Here is a 13,296-nt window from a genome sequence, read left to right as displayed (position 1 = left end):
ACCAAGACGAATCCTGTGTCTGGTAGACAGACACTTCATCATAAGCTGAAAAGAACAATAATGTACCCTTCTCTCTTTGTTATTATTTACTATTATTATTAAATACCAAGAGCTCAGAGCTATTAGGAGATAAGGGGAAAAGTGTAAGCTAAACGGAGGAAGGCATCTGAGACCTGGAGCTTTCCACTGTTGCCATGATGAATCCACATTGACAATTCTGCCCCGCCTCTTTAAAAGCACTGAGGGACTGTTCAATATTAACAATAACAGCAACCTATAACTCTACCCCCCAAAAAAGAAAATATTTTGCCCAGGGTCATCTAGTCCAACCCCCTGCAAGGCAGGAATCTCAACTAAAATATCCATGACAGGTGGTCATCCAACCTGTGCTTTAAAACCTCCCCTTGGAGACCACCCCCTTCCAAGGGAGACTGTTCCACTGTTGAACAGCTCTTACCACCAGAAAGCTTTCTCCTGATGTTCAGTTGGAACCTTCTTTCTTGTTACTTGAAGCTATTGGTTAGAGTCCTACCCTCCAAGTCCTACCACAGTTTGGTGTCATCTGCAAATTAGATGAGCACCCCTCAAAATCCCCTCATCCAAGTTGTTTATAAAGACGTTGAACAACAGGCCTAGGACAGAACACTTGTCGCTTTTCCCCAGCATGATGAGGAACCATTAGTGAGCGCTCTTTGGGTTCAGTCAGTCAACCAGCTACAAAAGACACTCAACTGGATATTTTGTTTACTGATTCTGTAGAGGTCAAAGGCAATGGTTTTAGGTGGTATCCAACGCTGCTCTCTCCATTGATGGAAGATATCCATCAGAGGCATGCAGACAGAAACAGTATTTGGCGATTCCTCCTCTCCCAATGCACTGCTTGAATCTATTTAGCAGGGTCTCCCAAACATCTGGAGAAGATTTAAGGAGAGGGAATAAGAGGGGGATACCTTCTCCAAAAGCCTTTTTATCCTCTACCTTAGAGAGAGATAGGAGACTGCAGTGGGAAGGGTGCGTCTCTGAAAATGCCTCCCTCCCCTTTCTGCTGACTGATGCCTTCCATCAGCAGAGGAGACAACGCTGGATAGCACTCTCGTTTGAAGAAATTACACTTTCTGGATGCAACATGCTGGCTTCCTTGAACCTTATCTGACTCTCTAATGGGATGCTATACGTGCATATACTCCTGGTTAAGAGAGCTTATTCCATGTTTGAGGCTTGGGTTTAGGGACAAAGGAAAATAGAACATTGCCGTATGTTGAGCCATTGGTCCGTCTAGCTCAGTTTCCGGCAACAGTTCTTCATGATTTTAGGTCAACTCTACCTGGAGATTCTGGAGGTGGAAGCTGGCACCTTTTGCATGCAAAGAAGATGCCCTACCACTGAGCTACCACTATTCTTGCCTGCATGCTAGTCAATGCAAATTGATAAATCAGTAACATTATCAGGAAAGATCAGCTAACTTTATGCTGCAATGTAGCCCACAGCTGTACATGCAATAAAGCCCATTTAGTAGGCTTCAGTGCAGCCATTATTTCTGTCCTTTTCTTTCCCCCCCTTTTTAATTTCAAGTTCTACACTCAGGATGCCACAAAGAGAATTACAGGTTAAGCTTCTGAACAACTGGAGAATGTGGCTCAGCAGGGGGGAATGCTATTCTTGGACATTAGAAGCAGCTGTGTTTATTTTCAGTGACCAGGATATTACTAAGGTAGTGTTTCTTTTCGATTCAGAGGGTCACATTTTTTCCAGAATACCCGTGTTCCTCTTAGCATTGAATTTCATTGTTATACTTCCGCAGCAATGACAAAGGAGGCAAGGACCTCTTTGACATACTTCCAGGTGAGTTGTCCCACACCAGCTAATTATACTGTATATAAAACGGCACTTATTTCAATCAATTCAGCAAGTGTTGGTCTGATGCCTAACCCTCAAGTCAATATGATCCACAGCCCTGATCCTATGCATGTTTACTCAGAAACAAGCCCTACAGAGTTCAGTTGGGCTTGCTTCCAAGTTAAATGCGCACAGGGTCACAGTTTGCATCAATTTAAACCTGTACTTCGGTGTAATTAGTGTATAACCTGGAGTCAACAGCATCCAGGAAATAAATAAATAAAAGAAAACCTAGTACCGTCTAGAACAGGGCACTTATTAATATTGATTTTACCACTTTGGGGGTTTTTACCAGGAAATTAGAAAAATAAACATCACACTAGCATGCCTATACAGGAATGCAGCCTGTTCAACTTCAACTTGATTTGCACCTATATACTGAACCATTCACACAACCCGGAACCCCTTCATAAATAATGGTGTCAAAGATGGGAATAACAATACAGTCATAGCATTCCACTCAGGACTCTGCCTGTGAACCTGTCCTGTGCAGAACTCAGCATGGCCAAAAGGACACTCCAACTTTAGCTGCTTCAGCCTTTGACCAATTCGTGTCTTGCTTTTTCTATTTATGTATTTTGGTTCTGAGCTGTTAAAAAAGTGAAGTCTCCTACATTTCAACACTGTCTTAAAACAAAAAACAATGCAAAATGTGTACAAGCTTTGTATGGCAAAGGTTAACGTAACATTACTTATTTTTATTTATTATTAAATAATAAGTAACACTATTTATTATTAATTTCATGTCAATTTATTTATTATTAAAAGCATCCCAGTTTTTGCTTCAGACTGCGGCACTCGTGGCATCTTGCATCAACAAAATCCATTATATATATGAATGAAAATATTTGCCTTTACGTGCAATCATAGTTTAGAATCTGAACCTACCGACTGAATGAAGTAACCACAATCTGAGCAAGTAACAAAAACCTAACAGAATGCATCCACTGTAAACAACTGAAGATCTGGACTGTGCTGCAAGTGAGACACCACCCCCTAGCCTTGATGGGAGTAAAGTTTACTTGCCATAAAATGGTGCAGCGGCTGTGGAGCTTTTACTGTTCACTGGAGGGTCTCAAATGGCTTGCTGGAGACGCATGCCACCCTAACACTGACAGCTGTAGCCAAAACATGTGCCTTTGGCATGAGCCACAGGAGTGTGGTGAAGAACATTAACAAAGGATATCCTCGCAGTAGGCTTGGGAATCCAAACTGGAGATGATTTTAGAATATCCTCTATTGCCTGAAGGAGTGCAGCATAAGGGAGGAGAGTGAGGATCAGGGTGTTGACTGGGCTTGGAAGACCCATGTGATGGGCTTCTCCCACATAGCTGGAAGGATGTTCAGATGCACTCCTCAGTGACATGGAATCACACCACAGGGAAGCAGCTCCTATCATTTCACAAATGAGGCCAAGAATGGGGACCTGGTGAGACTCAAGTATCTGTGAGTGCCCCAACAGCCACCCACAGAAGCCAAAGATCTAAATTTGGGGTGCTTATACATTCTTAGTCTCTACAGCTCTTGCTTGGATTCCTGTACGTCCCAGAAGCCTGGGAAGAAGGAATTTAATGGACCTGCATAATGAGGCCCTCTGTGGCCTATAATGGATCAGGATGCCTGAGCATCCTATTTTCGACAGCAGCTTCCTCCAATTTCAGCCTCTTCCTGCAATTACTTTTCATCTGTTTCTAGAATGCAGCCAATATGGGGCTGAGTATACCACCAATGAGAGGTGGGGTGACTTCTGAGAAGACCCTGTTCCAAGTGGAGGCCAGATGGAACACTGAGCACCTTCTCTGGAAGATCTCAAAGCATCTGGACGGCATTATATGACTCCATATCAATTGTATAGTATTACTGAGTACACCTTCAAACATTCAGTAAAAGACTATATTATATATATTAAATAAATGTATAAATTCATATAAATTGCATACACAGGATGGTTCATAGAAGGCAATATCTCATAGACCAGGGGTAGCCAACATTGCTGGACTCCCACTGCCATCAGCCCAATCATGAATGACAGGATTTTTTCCCCAGCAACATCTGGAGGGCACTACATTGACCAGCCACAATGCTCACCCCTATCATGCATGAGCAGAAAGTGCTTCTATGCAGCGTTGGTAGTTTTCATTTACAGGCAATATGTTCTACCACTCCCAACTTGCTCATTGGATCAGCTGCACTGTCTACTCATTCACCATACCATCCAACACTCCTAAAATATATTCTGTCCCAAAACAATGGAAAGGGGAGAAGTGAAGGGACCAAAGAGATATAAGAGAAAGGAATTTATCTTCTGAGTTCCTTGCTTTTATTTGATTTAATGCTATCTCAATACAACATTTATGTGTTTTTATGTGCAGAGAGCAGGAAGGAGATTTGATAATAGGCAGAGATAACTTGCCACGAGAGCAAGAAGAAATCTATTTATTTGACTAATCAAAAAACATACTTAGTGATTTGTAACAGAAGAGTAAAATGAACTCTTGCGTCTCAAGAGGTCTGCAATATGATCTTCACAAAAGGTAGCTTGCCAATTTAATTGAGGTAGTAGTTATTTAATTTTTTTATAGATAGGTATAGCTTTCAATAAAACCACATATGCCTATAACACTGCAATGGCAGATGTGTCTCGATTATTAGAGGTGGGCTCTAGGGAATATATACAACCGATCTTGAAATCTGTAAGCAGCTGTTTGGAAGAGGGGGGTGAAACATTGCAACACACACACACACACACGTTCCTTAAGTGCAGTAATGTTTTGTTATTTTACTGCAGGTGTATTACAGAGATGAAATTTAATAACTTATTGTATACAATACCAATAAAGCAGGAAAGATTCCAGGCCCTGATGTTCATGAATAAAGTACAAATTAAGAGACAGATAGTGTGAAATAGTGTGTGTGTGTGTGTGTGTGTGAGAGAGAGAGAGAGAGAGAGAGAGAGAGAGAGAGAGGGAGGGAGGGAGGGAGGGAGGGAATATTTGTCACCTGATTGCTATTAATTTTAATGATGTGATGCAAAGCAAGAGTTTGCAAAGACTGATGATCACAGCACTCATCTACATCCAACAGTAAGCATGTGTGCACACTGGGTACAGCAGGGTGGGATGTGGTTAAAACAAAATAAAATAAATGACCTACTAAAGATCTGATTCAGGAGACACAAGTTAAAATCCCCAGCAACTATGAAAATCAGTGGGCAATGTGTGACCAGCCACTGTACTTCACCCTAACGATCCTCACAGGGGTGTTATAAGGACAGAAATATGGGACAGGGAAGAACCAGGGACACCACAGATATTTTTTCCGATAAAGCAAAAATCACTTTGGTACACTAACGGGGGGACGCGGGTGGCGCTGTGGGTAAAACCTCAGCGCCTAGGACTTGCCGATTGTCAGGTCGGCGGTTCGAATCCCCGCGGCGGGGTGCGCTCCCGGTGCTCGGTCCCAGCGCCTGCCAACCTAGCAGTTTGAAAGCACAATTAAGTGCAAGTAGATAAATAGGGACCGCTTACTAGCAGGAAGGTAAACGGCGTTTCTGTGTGCGGCGCTGGCTCGCCAGATGCAGCTTGTCACGCTGGCCACGTGACCCGGAAGTGTCTGCGGTCAGCGCTGGCCCCCGGCCTCTAGAGTGAGATGGGCGCACAACCCTAGAGTCGGACACGACTGGCCCGTATGGGCAGGGGTACCTTTACCTTTACCTTTACACTAACGGGATTTGCCGGAAGCTGTTCATTGTTTGACATAACAATGTCTTATTTGACTTAACAATATATTATTTATTGATTACTGTTTAATTTATTTCTGATCCATATACTGTACGTTTTATTTTATGGGTTAATTGTGATATCGTCTGCCCTGGGAATTTGTTTTGTGACGGGCGGCTAATAAATTAGTTTTAAAAATAAATAAAATCTACACAACTCATCAAATACCTCTTAAAGGCTACCAGTCGTGGTTTCACTAGTCTCACGTAATTATTTCTGCCAGGACAGAAGCCTTATTCCTTTTTTGGGTAGGTAAATTAGAGGGAGGTCTACATGTTACACACATACATAGGAAACAGATGCCCCAAACCTGCTTTTCCTAGAGAAGAGCAGCTTTGGGAGAAATGCAGAGTATCTGTCTAGCTGAAGTAGGCTACTGCCAACTTCCTTCTGAACATCAGAATACCTTCTCTCTTACCAGAATGTAATACTTTCCAGAAATCAAGTCAGAAGCTGGATTTGTTTAACCTCCATGTTTTACTTAAAAGCAACAAAATCCCTTACCTAATTCCTCAAATGTTAAATTAAACTGCAACTAATTTAAATATTAAATTAAACTGAGGTCAGCAAGTTCTTGCCGAGTGAACTGCAACTCTATTGACATGTGTCAGGTTTCTATCATTGGCTTCAATGGGATGTGAACTGCACCATAGTTTACTGTGCCCCTGTCCTTTCCTTGGGCATATATATCCATAGATTTCATTGAGAGATGATTCTTGCACTTCCCTTCAGTTTTAATGATGGAACTTCCCCAGTTCTTCTTCAACATCTCTAAAGACAGTTAAGAATTTTCCATTAGTGGTTTCCTGGCCACAACGTCCATTGCAGTCCTGGTATTCTCCTCCCACTAAGAAAGAAGAATTTCACAACAAGGGTGGGTGAAAAGAAGGTTGGAGCCATTGAGTCCTTTCTTTACCATCCTAACAGCTTCCCTTTCCCTTGTTACCTTTAGCATCAGAATTTGTATGGGACTGTGAAGGTTTTCTACCAGAAATTGTAACTGCCTGCTCTTTAGAGAATTGTAAGAAATGGATAGGATAATTAAAGTTTTTTAAGTCAGAAAAGCTTGGTGTAAGTTGGAAATTTTTCTAACTAACGGCACAATCTGAACCACGTCTACTAGAAGTAAGCCCTGTTAAATTCAATGAAGCTTACTTCTAGGTAAGTGTATTTACGATTTTAGCTTAACCATTAAGAGTAAGATAACTTTCTGAATCTCAGCCGATCTCTTTTTGACCTACCTTTTCCTAAATGGCCAGGGGTGGGCAATGGGGCACTCTCAGCGCCATTAAGACCCGTCAGCTGAATTTAAGACACTTGTAAAGTCTTTCATTTTTTAAATTTTGCAAATAACGAAGTTAATATAGCAAACCAAAATATGTATATATGGTAACTATTATAAGAATAAATTTGCAGTTTTAACTGGTAGTATCTGAATGTTTAACTAAAATACTGAACAATGCATTTTTAACACCAAGTGGATCATATTTATAAATGTTCCTCTGTGATAAATATTCCAAATTGACTTATCGGGAAGCTTTATGTTCACTTTTTGATGCATGTAAAGTGAAATAATTGTTGTATTGCTAGTATTACATTGCAGTGATATTACAACTTCCATAATGATTACCTACTGTTATTATAGACTGCTTATTTCCTGTGAATCATTTCAGTACAAAATTATTTACGGAAAATGCAGCATATAAACTGCCTATGGTAAAATCTCCCTGAAAATAGAAAGCAGGCAAAGAGTGGGGTTGAAACCTTTCTCCCTGAGTTTTTGTTCCCTGAATTTTCTATTTGCATAGGGTGTTTTGTTGTTGTTCTTTTACATAAAGTGTCATCAACCACCTATATTCTGAAGTATTCTGAAGAAGCATACTGCATTTCTATAGCCTTATTAGGATTAATTTCTGCTCCATGTTCAGCCTCATTTCCAGTATACAAGAGGTGGTGTGCTCTCCTTCCTTGAATTTTTTAAAGCAGAGGTTGGACGGCCATCTGCCATGCATGATCTAGTTGAGATTCCTGTATTGCAGGGGGTTGGACTAGATGACCCTCAGGATCCCTTCCAACTCTACAATTCCATGATTCTATAGGTAGTTATTGCTTGACTGTTGGTGATGCGTTCTGAACAAAATTGAAGGCAAAACACTGAGAAAGTTCAGTGGTGGTACACAATGGAAGGAAAAGGTGCACTACTTGACCCCTGCTGTTGAACGGCGAGTAAGAGCGAGAGACACTGATATGCATACTGCCAAGGCCACTGCATGAGTGCGAGATGCCTGTGCAGTTGCTTGCAGTGACCAGCACAAACCATAGATGTAATCAGCTTATGTCATCCCTGCTCATCCAGTGCCACCTGCTAGTATCAACATAACCCATTGAGTGGTGAAGCTTGTCCATGTACCACAAATAAGGGAACATCTCATGTTGCTTAAAGTACGGTGCTTCCTAGTTTGTATGCCATGGGGGAAAGAGGTGCAATAAATATTGATGCATTGACATCGTCTCTCATCAAGAAGAGAGTTTATTTGCTTGCAATGGTTTTAGTGACTCGCTCACAAGTAGAAAAAGAGAACGTAAGAAGCTGGTTTTTGTTTTGGGATTTTTATTTTGTTTTGTTTTTTTGCTGTAAGCATTGGTAATATTTGTTTGGGCACTCAGATCTACAAATCTTAGCTCTAATAAGAGTAATTTCCATTCACCTTTCAGGTCCTGTGGAATTTTTCCATTTATAAGCCTCCTTTAATCTCTGCTTGGACATTTTGCAACAAATCGAAGATGGCAGGCAGCCTCTCGCTCTGCAAAAATAGTTATTTCTTTACTATATTTTGCTATAATGAAGTTTTGCTGTATTTTAGTAACAGGATGTTAAAATAAATATATTGATAGTTCCTGCACGGTCCATGAACTTTCTGCTTCCCCTAAACATTTCACCTGGTAGACAGGTTGTCAATGAATGGTTCAAAAATATTAAATAATTTATGACAGACTCCTACACATGGAGGTACATGGCTTTAGGGTTACAACATTAGTACCTTTCCTCCAGAAGATTGATGATAAAAACTATTTATTGGCTAACAGTAAATATTTTGAGTACTGAATATTTTCTAAGCATAATTCAAAGCTCCAGTGCTAACCATTAAGGCCATATATAGTTCACAAGAACTTGCCCGCATATTGAGGTCATCTTCTGAGGTCGTTCTCTAGGCAGCCCCACCTTCAGAGGTTTGGTGGATGGTGCCCCAAGAAAGGGCCTTTTCAGTTGTGGTGAACGACCAAGTAACATCCTCCCTGGGCATAAAGGTCTAAATAAACAGAGAGTTAGGGAATTTGCTATCATGTGATGGTGGATGGCATGAATACCTTTGAGAGGGGATTATACATTTGTGGAGGACAGATGGAGCATCAGTCACAGTAGCGAAATGGAACCCCCATTTCAGGAGTGGAGCACTTGAGGGACGAAAAATGGGATAATGGCTTCATGCCCTGCCTGTGGTTTTGTGGCAGACAGTTGACTGTATATTCTGCATGTTTATATTTTAATATCAAGTGGACTTTATTTTTATTGGTGATTATAAGCTACTTTGTAGAGGAAGTGTCTCAAACATGGGGTGTATAATAATAAATAAAACAAATACAGATGTAACCAAGATTCCTTTCGCCTGGTCCAGCAGGACTCATCTTATGTTCTTAAAGTATGCAACATCTCTTGCTTCTTATTGTTCAAAAATAAACATCACTTTATTGATGTGTAGAACTGCATAACCACATTTTGAGTAAAATTTTATAGGCCTTTTGCAACCCGCTAAAAATACATCAGCACTTGGATCTGGCCCTAGTCACCCTGAGCTAACCACTTTCAAGCATGACCAAAAGAACTTTATTTATTTGTGAACTTATACTCTGCTTTTCAAAGCAAAACGTAAAAATAAAAAAGCCTTCAGAAAGCTTCTTACAATATTCAGCTAGCAGTAAATACAAAAAACAAACCAAAAAAACAGTTGAATATTGCAAACAATACAATAATGTAAATTCATTTTCTTTTCTTTTCTTTTTACAAAACTCCAATGAATTCTTATCAGCGAAAAGGCTTGTCTTTCTGGGAAGGTATGTAGAAACAAAACAAATGTCCAGCATAAGACAAAAAGTACAGATCGCTGTTGCCTATCTAATTTCAAGGGGAAGCTTATTCCAAAATGCAAGGGACACTATGCAAAAGGCTTGAGTCTTAACAGTCATGGGGCAAGTCTACAGCTTATGTGGAACCCCAAAGGCCCCCCAGATGATCATTATCACTGGGGCTGGGATTTAGGGGATAAGGTGATCCCTCAGAAACCCTGATCCCAAGTTATTTAGTGCTTCGTATGATAACATCCAAACCTTGAACTTTCAATTCCTATGTTGTTGTTTTTTCTGCCCATCTTCTTTGTTGGGATCAGTCATTTACCTCCATGACCGTTGACCGAGCTTGACCTTGCTATTTTACTTGGCTAAGAGCTTGTTTTCTGTGTTCCATAGCAGGTAATCACTATTCTTGGATTATTGTTCTTCACCCACCTCCCCTGGCCTTTTTCCAGGAATGTTTGAATCTGTGTTCCTTTCAAATGTAAATCGGCATTGTCAAAAAATGTCCAGCCACTTCCTTATTTTGAGGACAATCAGAACTAAGTAGGTGCACCCAAGCATCTGTTTCAAGGATTAGGGTTGCCTGCAACTGGACTTTACACAACTGTACACAAGAACGTTAAGAAACAGTACCATCGTGGAAAAGTTATGAATAGCATGGCTGTTAGATATGGACATCATTGGTTTCCACTGATTTATAGAGCAATTTCTTAAGATGAAGGCAGAATTAAGTCAGCTGAGTATTTATTTCAAGAGAAGAAGTTGTGTATTGGTCTGTGAGAAATGACAGGACTTTCAGTGGTCAGCTAAAAGGTTATTATAATGGAGGGGGAGCAAATATAACAGGATTGGTGAGCAGAGATGGATGAACATTGGGAAATGATAATTTTCTATTTCCATTGCAGGGGGGAGCAAAGAGCTATGGGGTGATTAAAGGAGATGGCAGAGACAGGGGGGGGGGGTAAAATGGGGAGAAAAAACAATGCTTTATTCAAACTCACAAGGCAACGATAAGGGAACAAGGCAGCAAATTTGAGGCAAACCTACTTTCTATAGGTAGGTGTCTCTCATTCACAGGATGACTTACTTTTGCTGAGCATTACGCGTAGGCATTTATTGTTAGACAGATTTGCAACAGCATCATATATCTGGACACAAAGAAACTGTAACACAGCTAAATAAACATGCAGGATCAGTGACGGTACTGATGGTGGCACTACAGCAAACTCTAACCTATAATGAGCATGGAATAATTTTAAATAAGTAAAGTATTAGCCAGAGCCTTGAAATGAATCGAAGGACTATTATAGGAATAGTCAGGAGGTTGAATGTGAAAAATGCACCCAGCGCAGCTTTCTTTCTACTTTTTTTGCTTGAAACAAAAGGAAAAGCTATTTTATTTTTCCACGAAGTATCTAAAGTCTCAGGCAGCTTGAATGACAATTTCACAGCTTAAGGGGACTTTGCTCTAACTAAAGTCGGCAGGGAAATCTTGTTGCTTATAATAAGGAACCAGTATAAATTATTATTAGCTACAGAAACACACACAAAGCTGTCCAAAATCACATAAGACTACTTCCCCAGCCAACAAAGAAGGCCCCTCTGAAAATTGCAGTTTGTTCCACCACCACCTGCAAAAAAGGAAGCATGTGGTCAACCTCCTCCTCTCTCACTTAGAACAACCTCTGCCTTGACCCTCAGAAACCAGATACACAGGAACAGGCCTTCCACAGGAATTGAAAGCTTTACACTAGAGACACAGCACTAAGCTGTTCATTGCCTAAGCTATCTGCTCCTAGCACTTGCAGCTGCATTCCAAAGATGTTTCCGTTGCCCTGGAATGGCTGTAAATTTACTTTTCTGTGGAATTCCTCCCAGGAAAAAAAGTGGGGTGAATTGCACTTGATAACACATGCAGCCCTTAAGTTCTTGTCCCAGCCACTCTCATGTCTCATTTCCACAAATCTCTGGCTACAGATCTGGACAGAACTGATGGCTTATCTGAGTAGGCTGGAAAGTCCAAACTTGAAAAAGCTAACAGATGCAAGAAGGCAATGGAATGCCAGCGCTAAGGATACACTAATACTAAGTGTGTGTACTTTCCAAGGCAAGATCCTATTTAATTACTTGAATTGTTTATATTTTTCTATGCTTAATTAAACAGAGTAGCAACCCGGCAGCCTCAAAATCCCACATTGTTCCCCCCATATCACTAAGGGACTTGACCATATTAAAAGGATAAAAAGGGTGAGGGAACACATACTCCCTTCAACAAGAGAAATAGCATACTTCTTTTGGCTAGCTGAGTTAAAACTCTGTAAAGTTTGGATATTAAAAAGAGGGTATTAATCCCTCTCTGCAGTTTTCAATATTGAGCAACTACTGCTCCAGAAAGAAAGAAAGAAAGAAAGAAAGAAAGAAAGAAAGAAAGAAAGAAAGAAAAGAAAGAAAAGAAAAGGGTCGGAGAGAGAGAAATGAATGGTAAAATTATATTGCAGCATCTTTTTTTATCACTTGGCTTGAAAGGAGCTTAAACGTTTGGCTATTGATAGCAATTTTAGACTAAGGCGCTCTCTGGAGAGTCAGAAGTATGCAAATGTGGAGTGTTCAGAGGCACAAACACACACATGCTATACCTTTGTATTACATTGGCATTTTATTATTTAATTAAACTACTCTTATTTTTCTAGCTCGCGCATGCTTCCCTTGAGACGGTTTTGCTGTTAGCCTGCTGGCCTTGACTTCCAGCCAAAAACAATTCAGAAACAAAAAGGGACAACAAATCATATTTTCTCAGACATTTTTATCCTTCAATACAACCCTGTTTTCACACAACATCATACAGACTCTATGAAAACTGTAATTTATTGCAATAGCCATCCAAAGCAAGGGTCTTACACATCCTCCGTGGGTGCTCTCCCTTTACAATTCCTTAAGTTGTGCCATTAGTCAGGAATTGTCATGTTGAAAACGGTACGGAAGGAGGTTGATCAATACTCTACCAACATGATACTAGGATATTGAGCAAGTTATTAATTGAAATCCACAGACAGTAATCAGAAGGAACTGGAAAAATGTCTTAACATCTACATTTTCAAACACAAATTAAATTTTGTTAAAGACCCCTTTGCAAACCATCTGGCGTCCTCAGAAAGCAAGACTGAGACTGCATAATCCACAAAAATCATGTTTGGGATAAATCATAAGACCGTACATTTTCCCGTATCATGGCTGGCTCTTACCTGGTGGCAACCCTGTAGGTTTGAGTCTCGCCCATATGATGAATAGGAGCCCCTTTCTGATTTACCTGTTTTTTTTACAAAAAACAAAAAACAGAGAGAGTAGTGTTAGATGACATATGCATTTCTATAAGTAATATACTGCATAATTATTTTATCTATATAGCAAGCTATTTATTGGGTTGCACTGTCTATCCCTTTTCTTCAGGTTCAACTTCTATAATGCTGGAATAGAACAAAATCATTGCATA

The 13,296-nt window shown here is 40.3% G+C and overlaps 1 protein-coding gene across 27 annotated transcripts in view; it reads right to left on the bottom strand.

Annotated features, from left to right (window-relative positions):
- The window catches only part of TCF4 (transcription factor 4), a 342,581-nt gene that overhangs the window by 154,015 nt on the left and 175,270 nt on the right, over positions 1-13,296 (bottom strand). For all 27 annotated transcript variants that reach the window (XR_013394718.1, XM_077936467.1, XM_077936470.1 and 24 more), the window contains one exon: positions 13,049-13,113. Coding sequence is in view for 25 of the 27 variants with exons in the window: in XM_077936467.1 (XP_077792593.1) it covers positions 13,049-13,113 (65 nt within the window). In the remaining 2 variants the exon portion in view is untranslated. The remainder of the gene's footprint in view (positions 1-13,048; positions 13,114-13,296) is intronic.

Source organism: Podarcis muralis, chromosome 11 (assembly GCF_964188315.1).
Source record: "Podarcis muralis chromosome 11, rPodMur119.hap1.1, whole genome shotgun sequence".
NCBI classification, from domain to species: Eukaryota; Metazoa; Chordata; class Lepidosauria; order Squamata; family Lacertidae; genus Podarcis; species Podarcis muralis.
This window is presented reverse-complemented; position numbering and strand designations above follow the sequence as displayed.